Here is an 11,768-nt window from a genome sequence, read left to right on the forward strand (position 1 = left end):
CTGTTGAAAAGTACTGTTGGGGTTCTATTAAGGTTTTTTTTCCCCATGTTTCTAGATTGAACAGGAACGCATTGACAAGATCTGGCCCAAACTACGAGTGCTGGCTCGCTCTTCCCCAACAGACAAACACACTTTAGTCAAAGGTACTTTTTTTTTTTCTGGTAAAAAATTGTGATTGTCACCTGCTTGTTTTGTAAGCTTCATAGGTTTTATTTAACATTTGTGTTGTGCTTTTCCAGGCATTATTGACAGCACGGTGGCAGAACAAAGACAAGTAGTAGCAGTAACAGGAGATGGTACAAATGATGGTCCTGCCTTGAAGAAAGCTGATGTTGGCTTTGCAATGGTGAGTCTTTTTTTCCCTGTGTTTATCTTCTTTAATTAGACTAAAGGTTTAGTCATTGCATAATGGTAGTTAATCTTTTACAAGAGCCAAAACATAATTTATCAACTAGGTCACTGGTGATGTGAAACATAAGAATATTAATTTAGGGTTTTCCACTCTTTTTTCCAGGGTATTGCTGGTACAGATGTAGCCAAGGAAGCATCTGACATTATCCTTACTGATGACAACTTTTCCAGCATCGTCAAAGCCGTCATGTGGGGACGCAATGTCTATGACAGCATCTCCAAGTTCCTCCAGTTTCAGCTAACGGTCAATGTGGTGGCTGTCATTGTAGCATTTACAGGAGCCTGCATCACACAGGTTAGCATCAAAAGAATTGTTCTAATGATTTAGCCTGTTTAAAGCAAATACAAGGTACAATATCACTTGCTAAATGTCAAAAAATGTATCTTTCATTGAAACTGGCTGCAGTAAATAATTTCTGGAGTAGCAAATTTTGTTCATGGTTAAACTTATTTTTTGTAGACAATCATTTGAGATATGAGTGCATTGCCTCCACATACAATGTAATGCTGCGTGTGAGTTTTCTTGACAGTTTCCATATACACTTTGTCCTGTCACCATTATATTACGTTACCTCACATATCAGTGTGGATTTTTTACACATTTTGAGCCTCATATCATTGCTGTCATGACATATAATCATAACCCAGAAGCAGCCACTGCAAATCCATTTTACCCTCGCAATTCTGTGTATGTCAGCTGGATATCTTTAATGTATTAAATCATCTTTAATGTATTCTCTGATTTGATTCTTAAGATATTATTGAGCAGCAGGGGTGTGAATTTATTGGTTTTTAATTTGTTCATCCTTTTCTATTTTCTTAACCTAATTATCTCCCTGTCATTCAATCTGCAGGACTCTCCACTGAAAGCAGTACAGATGTTATGGGTCAACTTGATCATGGACACATTTGCCTCACTAGCTCTGGCCACAGAACCCCCCACAGAAGCCCTGCTGCTAAGGAAGCCATATGGCCGCAACAAGCCTCTCATTTCTCGCACCATGATGAAGAACATCCTGGGCCAGGGTGTGTTTCAACTTATCATCATATTTACACTGCTCTTTGCTGGTAAGGACAAAGCAATATCTTCTAAGGTGCAGTTCACTCTACTCTGAGCTGTTATTTGTTCTTCCTTGGGTAAACCCATCCATTTATTTAAACAAATTCTCTTTCTGTGCCTGTCTGACTGTTCTGCAGGAGAAAAATTGTTTGATATTGACAGTGGCAGGGATGCGCCCCTCCATGCACCGCCTTCTGAACACTACACCATTGTCTTCAACACTTTTGTATTGATGCAGCTTTTCAATGAAATCAATGCCCGCAAGATCCATGGTGAAAGGAATGTCTTTGAAGGAATCTTCAACAACCTTATCTTCTGTAGTATAGTCTTTGGTACCTTCATTATCCAGGTAAGGTTGACACAAGAATACAATGTGTTTTCTCACACCTCATGAATATATCTTTCTCGTTAGAGACAAAATCCATTTTAAAATCCAAACAATTGCCCTGCAGTTGTGAAAAACTTGGCCTACGGCTAGTGCATTAAGGTGTTTTAAGGTAGATCATGCAATCTCCCTTAGAAGGAAAACTTTGGAATCCAAAACAAAAATACACTATACTCTGGCACACTATTTTGTCTGACTCATAGAACAGAATATAACAGTTTACTAAACAAATATTAGTTTGACCAGAAAGTAAATGTACTTTACAGCATATACTGTACATTAAAAAACTGATGAAGTTTACTCTTTAATGAATTCCTACTCTCTTTTCCTGCTCCTAAAGATTGTCATTGTGCAGTTTGGAGGGAAGCCTTTCAGCTGTGTTGCTCTGAGCATTGACCAGTGGCTGTGGTGCACTTTCCTAGGCTTCGGCTCTCTACTATGGGGACAGGTAGGATGCTGAGTGGAGCTTTACCTTCATTTAGCCATGTATACAAATATGGTATGACACTGCCCCCCTGTGTTGGGACTTGGCTGAGTGGGTGTTGAGTAGTGACATGGAACAATACAGTAAGTTCTGTGTCAGCTTTCCCATAGACCAGGGGTGGGCAAACCTGTGGCTCCTGGACCACATTTGGTTTCTAAGCCATTTTCCTGTAGCTCCCTGTGGCTTTATCGAAGAAAAAAAAAACATGGAAATGAATAACACTTGTGTTTTAAATATTGTGCTATTATTGTTGCAACCATAAAATCATTCTGATGTATTGCAGTTGTAGGAATGTAGACTATAATCCAAAATCCAAACTCTTTTATGATAATTTTTTACTCTTTATTTTTTTACTATGTTATTTTTATTGACACTGTGGGTATTCATCGGTATACTCCATTGCAAAGCAAGTCTTCACATACCAGTCAATTTGGACAGTTTCTCACAGTGTCACCACTTTGAGGCAAAAACATGGATTTTTTTTTTTTGGCTCCAGATAGATTTTTTTTTTTTTTTAATTTCTGTCCAAAAATGGCTCTTTAGATAGCAAGGTTGCTGGCACACACCACAGACTGTTCTCATATACTGAATCAATATAGACAAATTACACAGTGGAAATATAATTAAATTTTATATGTAAGGTTTTGTGTAGAACTTAATATTTTTGAGTTGATTTCAACTTTAGCTGTATTTTTGTTAAAAAAAAAAAAAAAAAAAAAAAAGACTGTTTTCTGATGAGAGATAAAAGTAGGCTGAAATTCCACACCACTGTTGCTCAACCTGGCAGACGTCTATGACTTTCTGAATAATTGATGTAAGCGTACTTTGTTTTATCACCTACGGTAATCCTACAGAGCAACATGGATATTATTTGGTTGTCCTTGAAAGCTTTACTAAAAATACCACACGCAGTTAACATTTCAAAAAGTGCTCTTTCACTGTTCGGATGTGTTACGACAGTTGGATGGGCTTCAAGCAAACTAGATGACGTCAAAATGCCAGTTGTGGCACCTAATTTAGAGGTTCACTGCCTGCTTAATATCTGTCATGCAGCCAGAGACATGGCTCAACCTCCCCTAATGAAATGTCATTTGAAGGAGTGTAATACTACGTCAAAAGCATGTTGCTCATTGAGACTCTGATGTCCTTCAGGTAATTTCCACGATACCCACCAGTCGCTTAAAGTTCTTGAAAACGGCAGGCCATGGAACACAGAAAGAGGAGATCCCAGATGAGGAGCTGGAGGAGCTGGAGGACATGGATGAGATTGACCATGCTGAACGGGAGCTTCGCCGAGGCCAGATCCTTTGGTTCCGAGGCCTCAATCGCATCCAGACTCAGGTAACATCCTACAGGCCCTCTTGTGCCAACAGACACTGCACCCAACATGAAGGGAATCAAAAGCCATAAACCCTTTAACTCTCTATTGCTCTTCCAGCTTAAAATCTATGTATTGTTCTTTCTCTCGGCATTCTTAAAGAATGGCTTGTGCCCTAAAAACAAAAGCCTTTTTCTCTAATTTTTCTGTTGTGCTTCTGAGCTAAAGCGGGTTCCTATGCCTATTTCTGGCTCAGTCTGAATCTATCTACTAAAACACGAGTAGTTTGAAGGTACTGATGAGAAGTAAGTGAGTTGAATGGAAAGTACAATAGAACAGCTGATTGTTTGAAGATTATTGGCATGGCTATAGCTGGAAGTATGGAAGGATTCTGCAGAGAAAAGAGTGAAAGTGAGGTCAGATATTGGAGTCAGGGCTCCCTTCGATCAGTGCCTTTAAACTGAACCATCCCTTTTTTTCTCTCTCTCTTTAACTGCAATGCCTAAATGACATTTTTTTCCTATGGTTACTGGTTCCTTTTCTTTATTTTTCTCTCTTTTCTCTCTCCTCTGGCTGTTTTGTGTTTTATTTCCTCTGGGCTTTTCTCCTGTCACGCTGTCTGATTCTTTGCAGATGGATGTAGTGAGTGCGTTCCAGAGTGGAACTTCCTTTCAGGGGGCTCTCAGGCGGCAGGCCTCCAACTCCAGCCAACAACAGCACGATGTAACCAATGTTTCTAGCCCTACACATGTAGCCTTTTCTACTACTACCACTACTGCCACTGCCGCCAACACCGCTTCTGCCACTGTGGGGTGTGAGTGCGTGTTCTCCTCTAGTGCATGAGACTTTTACTTCTTCTGTTCTTCTAACATCTTCCTCCTCCACTCTCTTCTCACCTAACGTTGACACTTTGACTCTCTCATGCCTCTCCTAATGTTCCCCCTGTTTTCTTCAAAAAAAACAAACAAAAAAAAAAAAATTGACACCAAAAATGCCACATCTTCCATATTGCTTTGATAACACTGCTGTATATATATGTATCCTGTAACCAGGTCGCTTCTGGCGTCAAGGTGTTCTCTCTGTGTCATCATGTTTTCTGTTCTGCTTCTGCTTTGGTCTCAAAACTGGAACGGTTTTACTGTTATCCTGGGGGGGATGATGTGTGTTTGCCATTTGACAAAAACTATATTCTGGATTGACAGTCACCAGGTTTGTCTGCAGCTGCCTCAGTCTGCTCTGTGCCCCTGTACCACTCATGGGTCTTTGTCGCAGCTCTCTAGTCCCTAGCCAGGTAAATGTTTTGAGTATATGCCCATGATCACGGCCAAAACAATAGTGACAAACCATGACGTGGACCTCTGTGAGAAAATCTATCAGAGTGTCAGTGGATGTCTTGTCAGTCAGTGGTGCAGTAATGACCTTTTCATCCCCAGCTGTGGCTGTTTCTGCCTTCTGAAGGGCTGCCACTGAACTGCTGTGGGAAAAGGTGGCAAAGAAAAGGGATTCAGTGACTAATCAGCTCCATTTGATACGCTGCAGTTTGTTGTTGCGATTGCATCTTTTACATCTTACCTGTCATGCGTTCAGTGTGGAAGATCGCTAAATTGCGGTCGGATCATTTGATGGTGTTATTTTCTAAAGGTCTTCCTGTTGACCATTCCCTTACATGGACTGCGTGCCTGTTCACAATGACTCCTTTTCCCTTTCAGATCTTCGCAGGCAGACCTTGTGACCAGTAGTGGATTTGAAATCTCTAACAGATGTCACAAAAGAGCTTAATGGAATAAATGACTGTACTCTTGAATGTAAACATGTGGGTCTTTCTGCGAGTGATACAGAATGACACGTTAACACCAGCCCCAGTGCTGTTTTCCCTCTGACACACTGCAGCTTTTATGTTATGTAATGTGGCTGAAAAGTCTTGCATCGAACATTTTCGGGGTTGAATGCTTCTCCACTAATTTCTTATTTTTCATTTTAGGTGATCTCCAAAGAAGCGGATCGGTTTTTCTTGTTTTTATGTGTTTTGTGTTGGCAGAATGTGTCCACAGTACAAAATAACCCAAAAAGAATGAATTCCACTGACTCCCCATATTCTCCTTTAGATTCTGTGAAATGTGTCATGGGCTATACTCAAAGGTTTACTACCATTGAACACAAAGGTAGCACCGCGCTCTGCATGGGTTCAAAGTCTCTAGTCTCGTTTGTGAGTTTTTTCTCTTGTGCTGTTTTTGACATGTATACCAGCTTGTAGACATGCTTGGCTGCCGCAGCTTTTTGTTTTTACTCCACAAACATAAGCTACAACTGACCACCCCTTCTTTTTCTATGTCTTTTTCTCTCTCTCTGTCCTTCTTTCTTTGTCTCTTTCTCTGTCTCTTCCTGTCTTTCATTCTCTCTGTCTCTCACTGTTTTCTACGCATGAACAAAAAACAGTAAACTCTTGTGTCCAACCTCTTTTCTTGACTCTTTGGATGTGTTCTTGTCTAAAGAACAACATTCTTCTCTTGGTTCCCTTTTGCATTTTTGATTAATCAGACACAGACCAGGATTTTTTTTTTTTTTTTTTTAATACTACCACTGTACTTACAAAAAGTATAAATTGCACTGGGTTTGACCGTCAACAAGACTAGGCATGGGCTACTTTATTTGCAAAAACTAAGCTTTATCTTAAGCAATTTGTATATCTTTTCCCAACAGTTCAATCTGCACTCTGTGCAGTCCAGGCTGTTACACTCACAGTGACCTGAAACCTCTTTCATGCTTCTAAACTGTCTCATGCTTTTATTCCTTTTCATGGGCATGAGGTTACCTTCTAACTAATAGGCTTTAGATTTAGTTTTAATTTACTGTCATTCAGTTTGATAAAAATAAAAGTCTTAAATCAGAGGGTGACTTACAGTAACAAGAAGTGACACAGAGACAGAGAGGCCGACTAGATTTAGCCTGGTGTTGATGGAGGTTTTGTCTCATGTGTCACTAACATACTGCTAATGTGATGCAGTGGAAACGAGGGGTAAGATTAACTTACACAGCAGAGTTCAGCAGAATTACGAGTATTACTACTAGTCATAACCGCATACTTGCACGTGTCTTTTAGAGATCTCCCCTCACTGATCATTTTTTGATTTGATCCCCTAAAACTCACCTATTATTGACCTAATAAAACTTGTGCCCCCGGTTTTTATCTGTGGTGTTATCCAGGTTTTACAGGATGTGTGTGCCATTATCAAATGTGACTAAATACGGGCCTTTCCCGTTCCCTCTCCCTTCTCCTTCCCTCCAGATCCGGGTGGTGAATGCATTCCGCAGCTCCATCTCCCTCTATGAGGGGCTGGAGAAGCCTGAGTCGCGAACATCAATCCACAACTTCATGACCCACCCAGAATTTCGGATAGAGGACTCTGAGCCCCATATTCCTCTCATAGACGACACCGATGCCGAAGACGACGCTCCCACCAAACGCAATTCTGCCAGCCCCCGCAATGCAACGCCTACGCCGCCATCACCCTCACCTTCACCCGCTACCGCTGCCCCCACCACGCCGGTCTCTCCCTCCCCAAACCAGAACAATAATGCTGTGGAAAGCAGTAATCACCTCCTCCCAGAGGGCACCAAATCAGGAACCCCCTCAGCCCCGGGAAGCCCCCTACACAGCCTGGAGACCTCCCTTTGATCTGACCCTGCTCCACACATTACCACCTCTTTTCTACCTGCCACCAAGGAGCTCAACTCAGACAAAAGAAAGAACACTTTGAGAGGAGAGATGAAGGGCTAGCGGGAGAGCGGAGTCTTCTGTGAGCTTAGCTTGGGCTGGACTTAAAGAACAGCAGACATTCAGAAGAATGTATGGCTTGGTGTGGATGCTTTGGTCTTCTTTTATTTTTGGTTCTTCTTAATACCCCGTTGCAACACAAGGACTCCGTCTCCACCCCTCTCTCCTTGGTAACTTTTGTTTTTCTCGGTAAACAAGGGGTGATTATAAACTCAGATTGAAAGTGACCTGTTTTTATTATTCTATTATTAATATTAATATTATTATTATTATTATTATTATTATTAATTGAGAAGGGGAGGTCTTCCTCCTGGCTTGAAGATCTTCTGTAAGAATTATGAAAGAACCTTTAGCTTCTCTTTTATCTGAATGGTGTTGTATATTTATCTCTTTGGCCCTTGCTCATTCAAAACTTATTTCTGCTCCATTGGCTGTTAATATTTTGAGTTATTTATGTTTTTGGAAAAAGCAGGTCTGTTTACAAAGTTTGTAGATACTTTTTTTCTGTTTGTAGGCAAAAGAGCTTCCTGATGTATGATGCAGAAAACTGGGACAGAATAAAAAATGAATGAGAGGATTATTTCAGATACTGCTGTATTTTCAGGAAAAAAGGGTGTTTCTATTGAAACTTAACTATTTTTGCCTGCAAGTTTTATTTGTTATATATTTGTAGATAAATATAGAACCTTCTAGCCAAACCGATAAACACTAAGGCTTGTATAGAAAAGAGGTCCATCAGGTGCGGTGTTTTCACAGGAGAGAGGACAGGAAAGACAACTAGGGCCTCTGTCCACTAACTAACTTGCTATAAATATTTACTTCTTCCATTTCTTCAATAGTTTTCATGTGCACAAAACCTTCTGGAGTTCTGGATTCTCTTTTCATTCGTTAAGTTGTGTTCAAGGATTTCCACATGTTGAAAGGTTCACTCATTAAAGGGAGTTTAGAATATGCCCAGGCCTGTATTTAGCAAGCATCTCAGAACGGCTCCTAGTTACGTTGACAGTTTGGATCATTAGTTTATAGTCTTACCTCAGTGGAATCGCACGTGAAGTTCTTATGAAGCCTCTAAACCGTCACTTTGAGCGGGAAGTAAAAGTTCTTTTCACCCAATAATTTCACAATACTTGTGACTATAGAGAAAAAAATGTCTTGTGGTGGATAATTTGATGTGGGTTTAGTGACACTAGTGGGTGTATGACAAGTTAACAAATGCACGTTAAGGCTAAAAATGTTGTTTTTTGCCAAAACTCATAAAAGCACTAAAACAACCAACACAAAAAAAACACAGTTCACCAGCTTTCCAAACAGCTTACAAAACTTAAGTTCAGTCCAGCGCTGTATTTTGAGCTACTTACCCAGTGCGCCTATTTATTTTTTAATAAGAGGTTTATATAGACTAAACATGAATGTGCCTTGGCCACAAAAACATTTTACACCATACTTTGTCCTGTCAACTGGCAGGAGCTCCTCATGAATAAGGACAGCTTCCTCAGGCTTAGAACAATGTTACTTGTATGGCTAAAAGTCCATCCAAATAGCCTCACACTGAAAGTTCTGGGCAAGTTGGGACTGATTTTCTCTTTCTGTGGATGCTTGATAAATATGGACCCAGGTTTGTATTTTTATTTTTTTTTTTAATTGGTGCATTTTGTTGAATTTTGTTTTTCCCAGCAAATCTTTTAGTCCCCTGCCAATGCATGATATTAATGTTTGTTTACTCAGGCATAGAAGAAAAAAAGTGTTGAATTTAAAAGGAAGAGAACACCTTTTAACTTACAACTTTCTATTTAGATAGAAAACACTGTCTTGGTCAAAAGAAAATAAATTATTTTCATATTTTATTCATCTATAAGATCATGCTTTAGGAAAACTTAATTTTAATTTTACTCCTCTGAGTTCTGGTTCGTTGACGTTTCAAAAATCAAAAATGAGGAGAAAAAAAGGCTTATTTTTCTCCAGCCCTGTCCATAAGACTCCTTTCATCATAAATGTTGCTGCATTTGATTTGTTTGTAAAATATTTTTGACACCTGATGTACTGGAAACACTAAAGAATTGGACATGTGCATTTTTCAAGAATAAAGACTAGGCATACACTGGTATCTATCTGCACAGGGTACTTTATTTCATAGCGTTCCTTGGGGAAAAGCATTTTGATACAAAGCATACAGAACCTTTGTATTTTTATGACAATACTGAAATACCTTTCATCAAACTAAACCAATTTTGGATGATTTGACACCAATCTCGTTATATGGGGAGGGTTTTGGCCACTAAAATGTTTGTTGTTCTGGAATATTCATCTCAGGGTGCAAATGGTGTGAAAGAGAACAGGCCTCTTTTAATTTGTATATTACAACACTTAATTAAATGTTTGGCACGGTGCTTGTTGACCACACAGGGCAGGTACACGGTACTTGGGCAGGAGGCTGCAGATTGTTCCTGCAGCCTCCTGGCCATCTTCACTTGACCAGCCGTGGACAGGGAAAAGGAAGAAGTGGAAATGTTAAATCACAACGTTTAACTTGTTTTACAGATGACAAATAACAGCTAGTAGGGTTGCATACAAACTGAGAAATTGAAAAGACAAGCAGAATCCATATGAGGAGTTTGTTCTGTAGCTTCTTCCTGTAATGGGAATGAATGTTTTTCCATCTGTTTTATGGATTATTATTTTTTTATCTTTTAACATTTGGAAATAAAAGTACTTCATGTCTGTTTATCTTGAGCATTTTAAATGGATATCGTGATTGGATTTACATTTGAAACTTGTCGAGTAATGTGTATGGTTTTTAAAAATAAAAAATGTATTTAGCCTATTTGCAGGGCCATGTTTTTCATTTATCATGCAGTATTTACTAAATGTGATTAAGCTTTTAAATGTGGATGCCGACGACACATCAGTTTCTTTCCACAGTGAAGGCACGTCAGCGTTTTGCATAAAATGACTTTCTGTGTGCGCTATGAGGGCGGTTTGTCTGGCTAATGTCTTGAAATAGTCTTGTCACCCTTCTGAAATCTGATTTTTGTGTTTTTGTCAATTGAAAAGTTGTTTCCAGTTTAACTTGAGGGTTATGTTTTCCTGTTAAAGTATTCTGAGTTTCCCAAGTGTATTATAACACTGGCTGTTGTATAATGCATATCTAATGTGGACAGAGGTGAGTATCGGTCAGGACAACAACACTGCACATTTGTAATGTTTTTAGGAAGGTCTTTTTTAGCTACAGGCAAAACTACCAAGAATAACTGAGCTCTGTGTGAACAGTTTAGTTTTACATCAGCAGACCGGCAGGCACAATGGAGCCTTTGTTGGGAGTGTTTTGCAGTCTTTCCTCTAACAAGGCCACCTCTTAGTGTCCTTCTTTGAGTACAGGTGGAAGAGGTGAAACATCTGAAAAACACTCATAATACAGTAGTAAGACAAGTATTTACAATATATTCTATACAACCTTAACCCATAAAGACCCAAACAGCCACCGACAACCAAACCCATCTACTGATCTGAAATGTTTAATAAATTATAAATCAGTAATCCTACCAATACATTAAATAATTGCTGTAAAATACAGTTTGTCATCTTTTCATGGTCATCAGATATGACCCATTTGGATGTTCATAGGCTCTGTAGTTACCATGGAAACACCGTCCTCTTCTACAACATTGATTCACCAGTAAAATCCATGGATCAATAACAGCAGGTGGACACACTTGGTTTATCTTCAATTAATGATGTATTTTACTGAAAAACTCACTTTTTCTTCAGGTTTCTCTGTTTCTGATATAATAACCCTCAACTTTAATCTGAGCTTTTATGAACACCTACATGATCAGTAAATTAAATACATGAAAATACCTGACGTTGAGGACAATGTTATAATGAATGGTGCTAAATCACTTAAGAAAAGTTAAATATACAGAGAAAAATAATTTGGTACAGCCACAAAAGAAACATTGGCTCTTTATGGGTTAAAGGGAACATGTAGTACATGTACATAAGGCATGTCTAGAATTACTACTTTAACTTCAAATTGTGTTGGAAGGGTTTTAAACACAGCACTATGCAAATGTTTTAGACCAAAAATAGTTTGTTTTACAAAGAGTATAAGGATCTATTATAATGTACAAATGCATTTCTCAGTCTCTGTAACAAGATACAGCTGAAATATGGAACAGCATTAAAACAAGAATTTCAGAAAAAAATGGCTGACATATTTAGTCTGACTTATCTTTGTACTTAGCATGTCGAACACTTCTGTGCAGACATGATGAGGTTTACTGAGCTCATTTTCAGTGTTTTACACCGGGTTTATTGTTTCAGGTCCTTTTTATGATG

At 39.1% G+C, this 11,768-nt stretch overlaps 1 protein-coding gene across 2 annotated transcripts in view; it reads left to right on the forward strand.

Annotated features, from left to right (window-relative positions):
• Positions 1–10,254, forward strand: part of atp2b1a (ATPase plasma membrane Ca2+ transporting 1a) — a 41,306-nt gene extending 31,052 nt beyond the window's left edge. Inside the window, exons 14-22 of one of the 2 annotated variants that reach the window (XM_030150319.1) lie at positions 56–143; positions 240–346; positions 515–706; positions 1,266–1,479; positions 1,609–1,820; positions 2,197–2,304; positions 3,493–3,681; positions 4,292–4,472; positions 6,945–7,129. In XM_030150319.1, coding sequence (XP_030006179.1) covers positions 56–143; positions 240–346; positions 515–706; positions 1,266–1,479; positions 1,609–1,820; positions 2,197–2,304; positions 3,493–3,681; positions 4,292–4,472; positions 6,945–6,988 — 1,335 coding nt within the window. In that variant the 3' untranslated portion in view covers positions 6,989–7,129. Of the gene's footprint in view, positions 1–55; positions 144–239; positions 347–514; positions 707–1,265; positions 1,480–1,608; positions 1,821–2,196; positions 2,305–3,492; positions 3,682–4,291; positions 4,473–6,944 lie in introns of both variants that reach the window. The other variant, XM_030150318.1, reaches the window with a different exon arrangement.
• The last annotated feature ends 1,514 nt before the right edge of the window (positions 10,255–11,768 follow it).

Source organism: Sphaeramia orbicularis, chromosome 12 (genome assembly GCF_902148855.1).
Source record: "Sphaeramia orbicularis chromosome 12, fSphaOr1.1, whole genome shotgun sequence".
NCBI lineage: Eukaryota > Metazoa > Chordata > Actinopteri > Kurtiformes > Apogonidae > Sphaeramia > Sphaeramia orbicularis.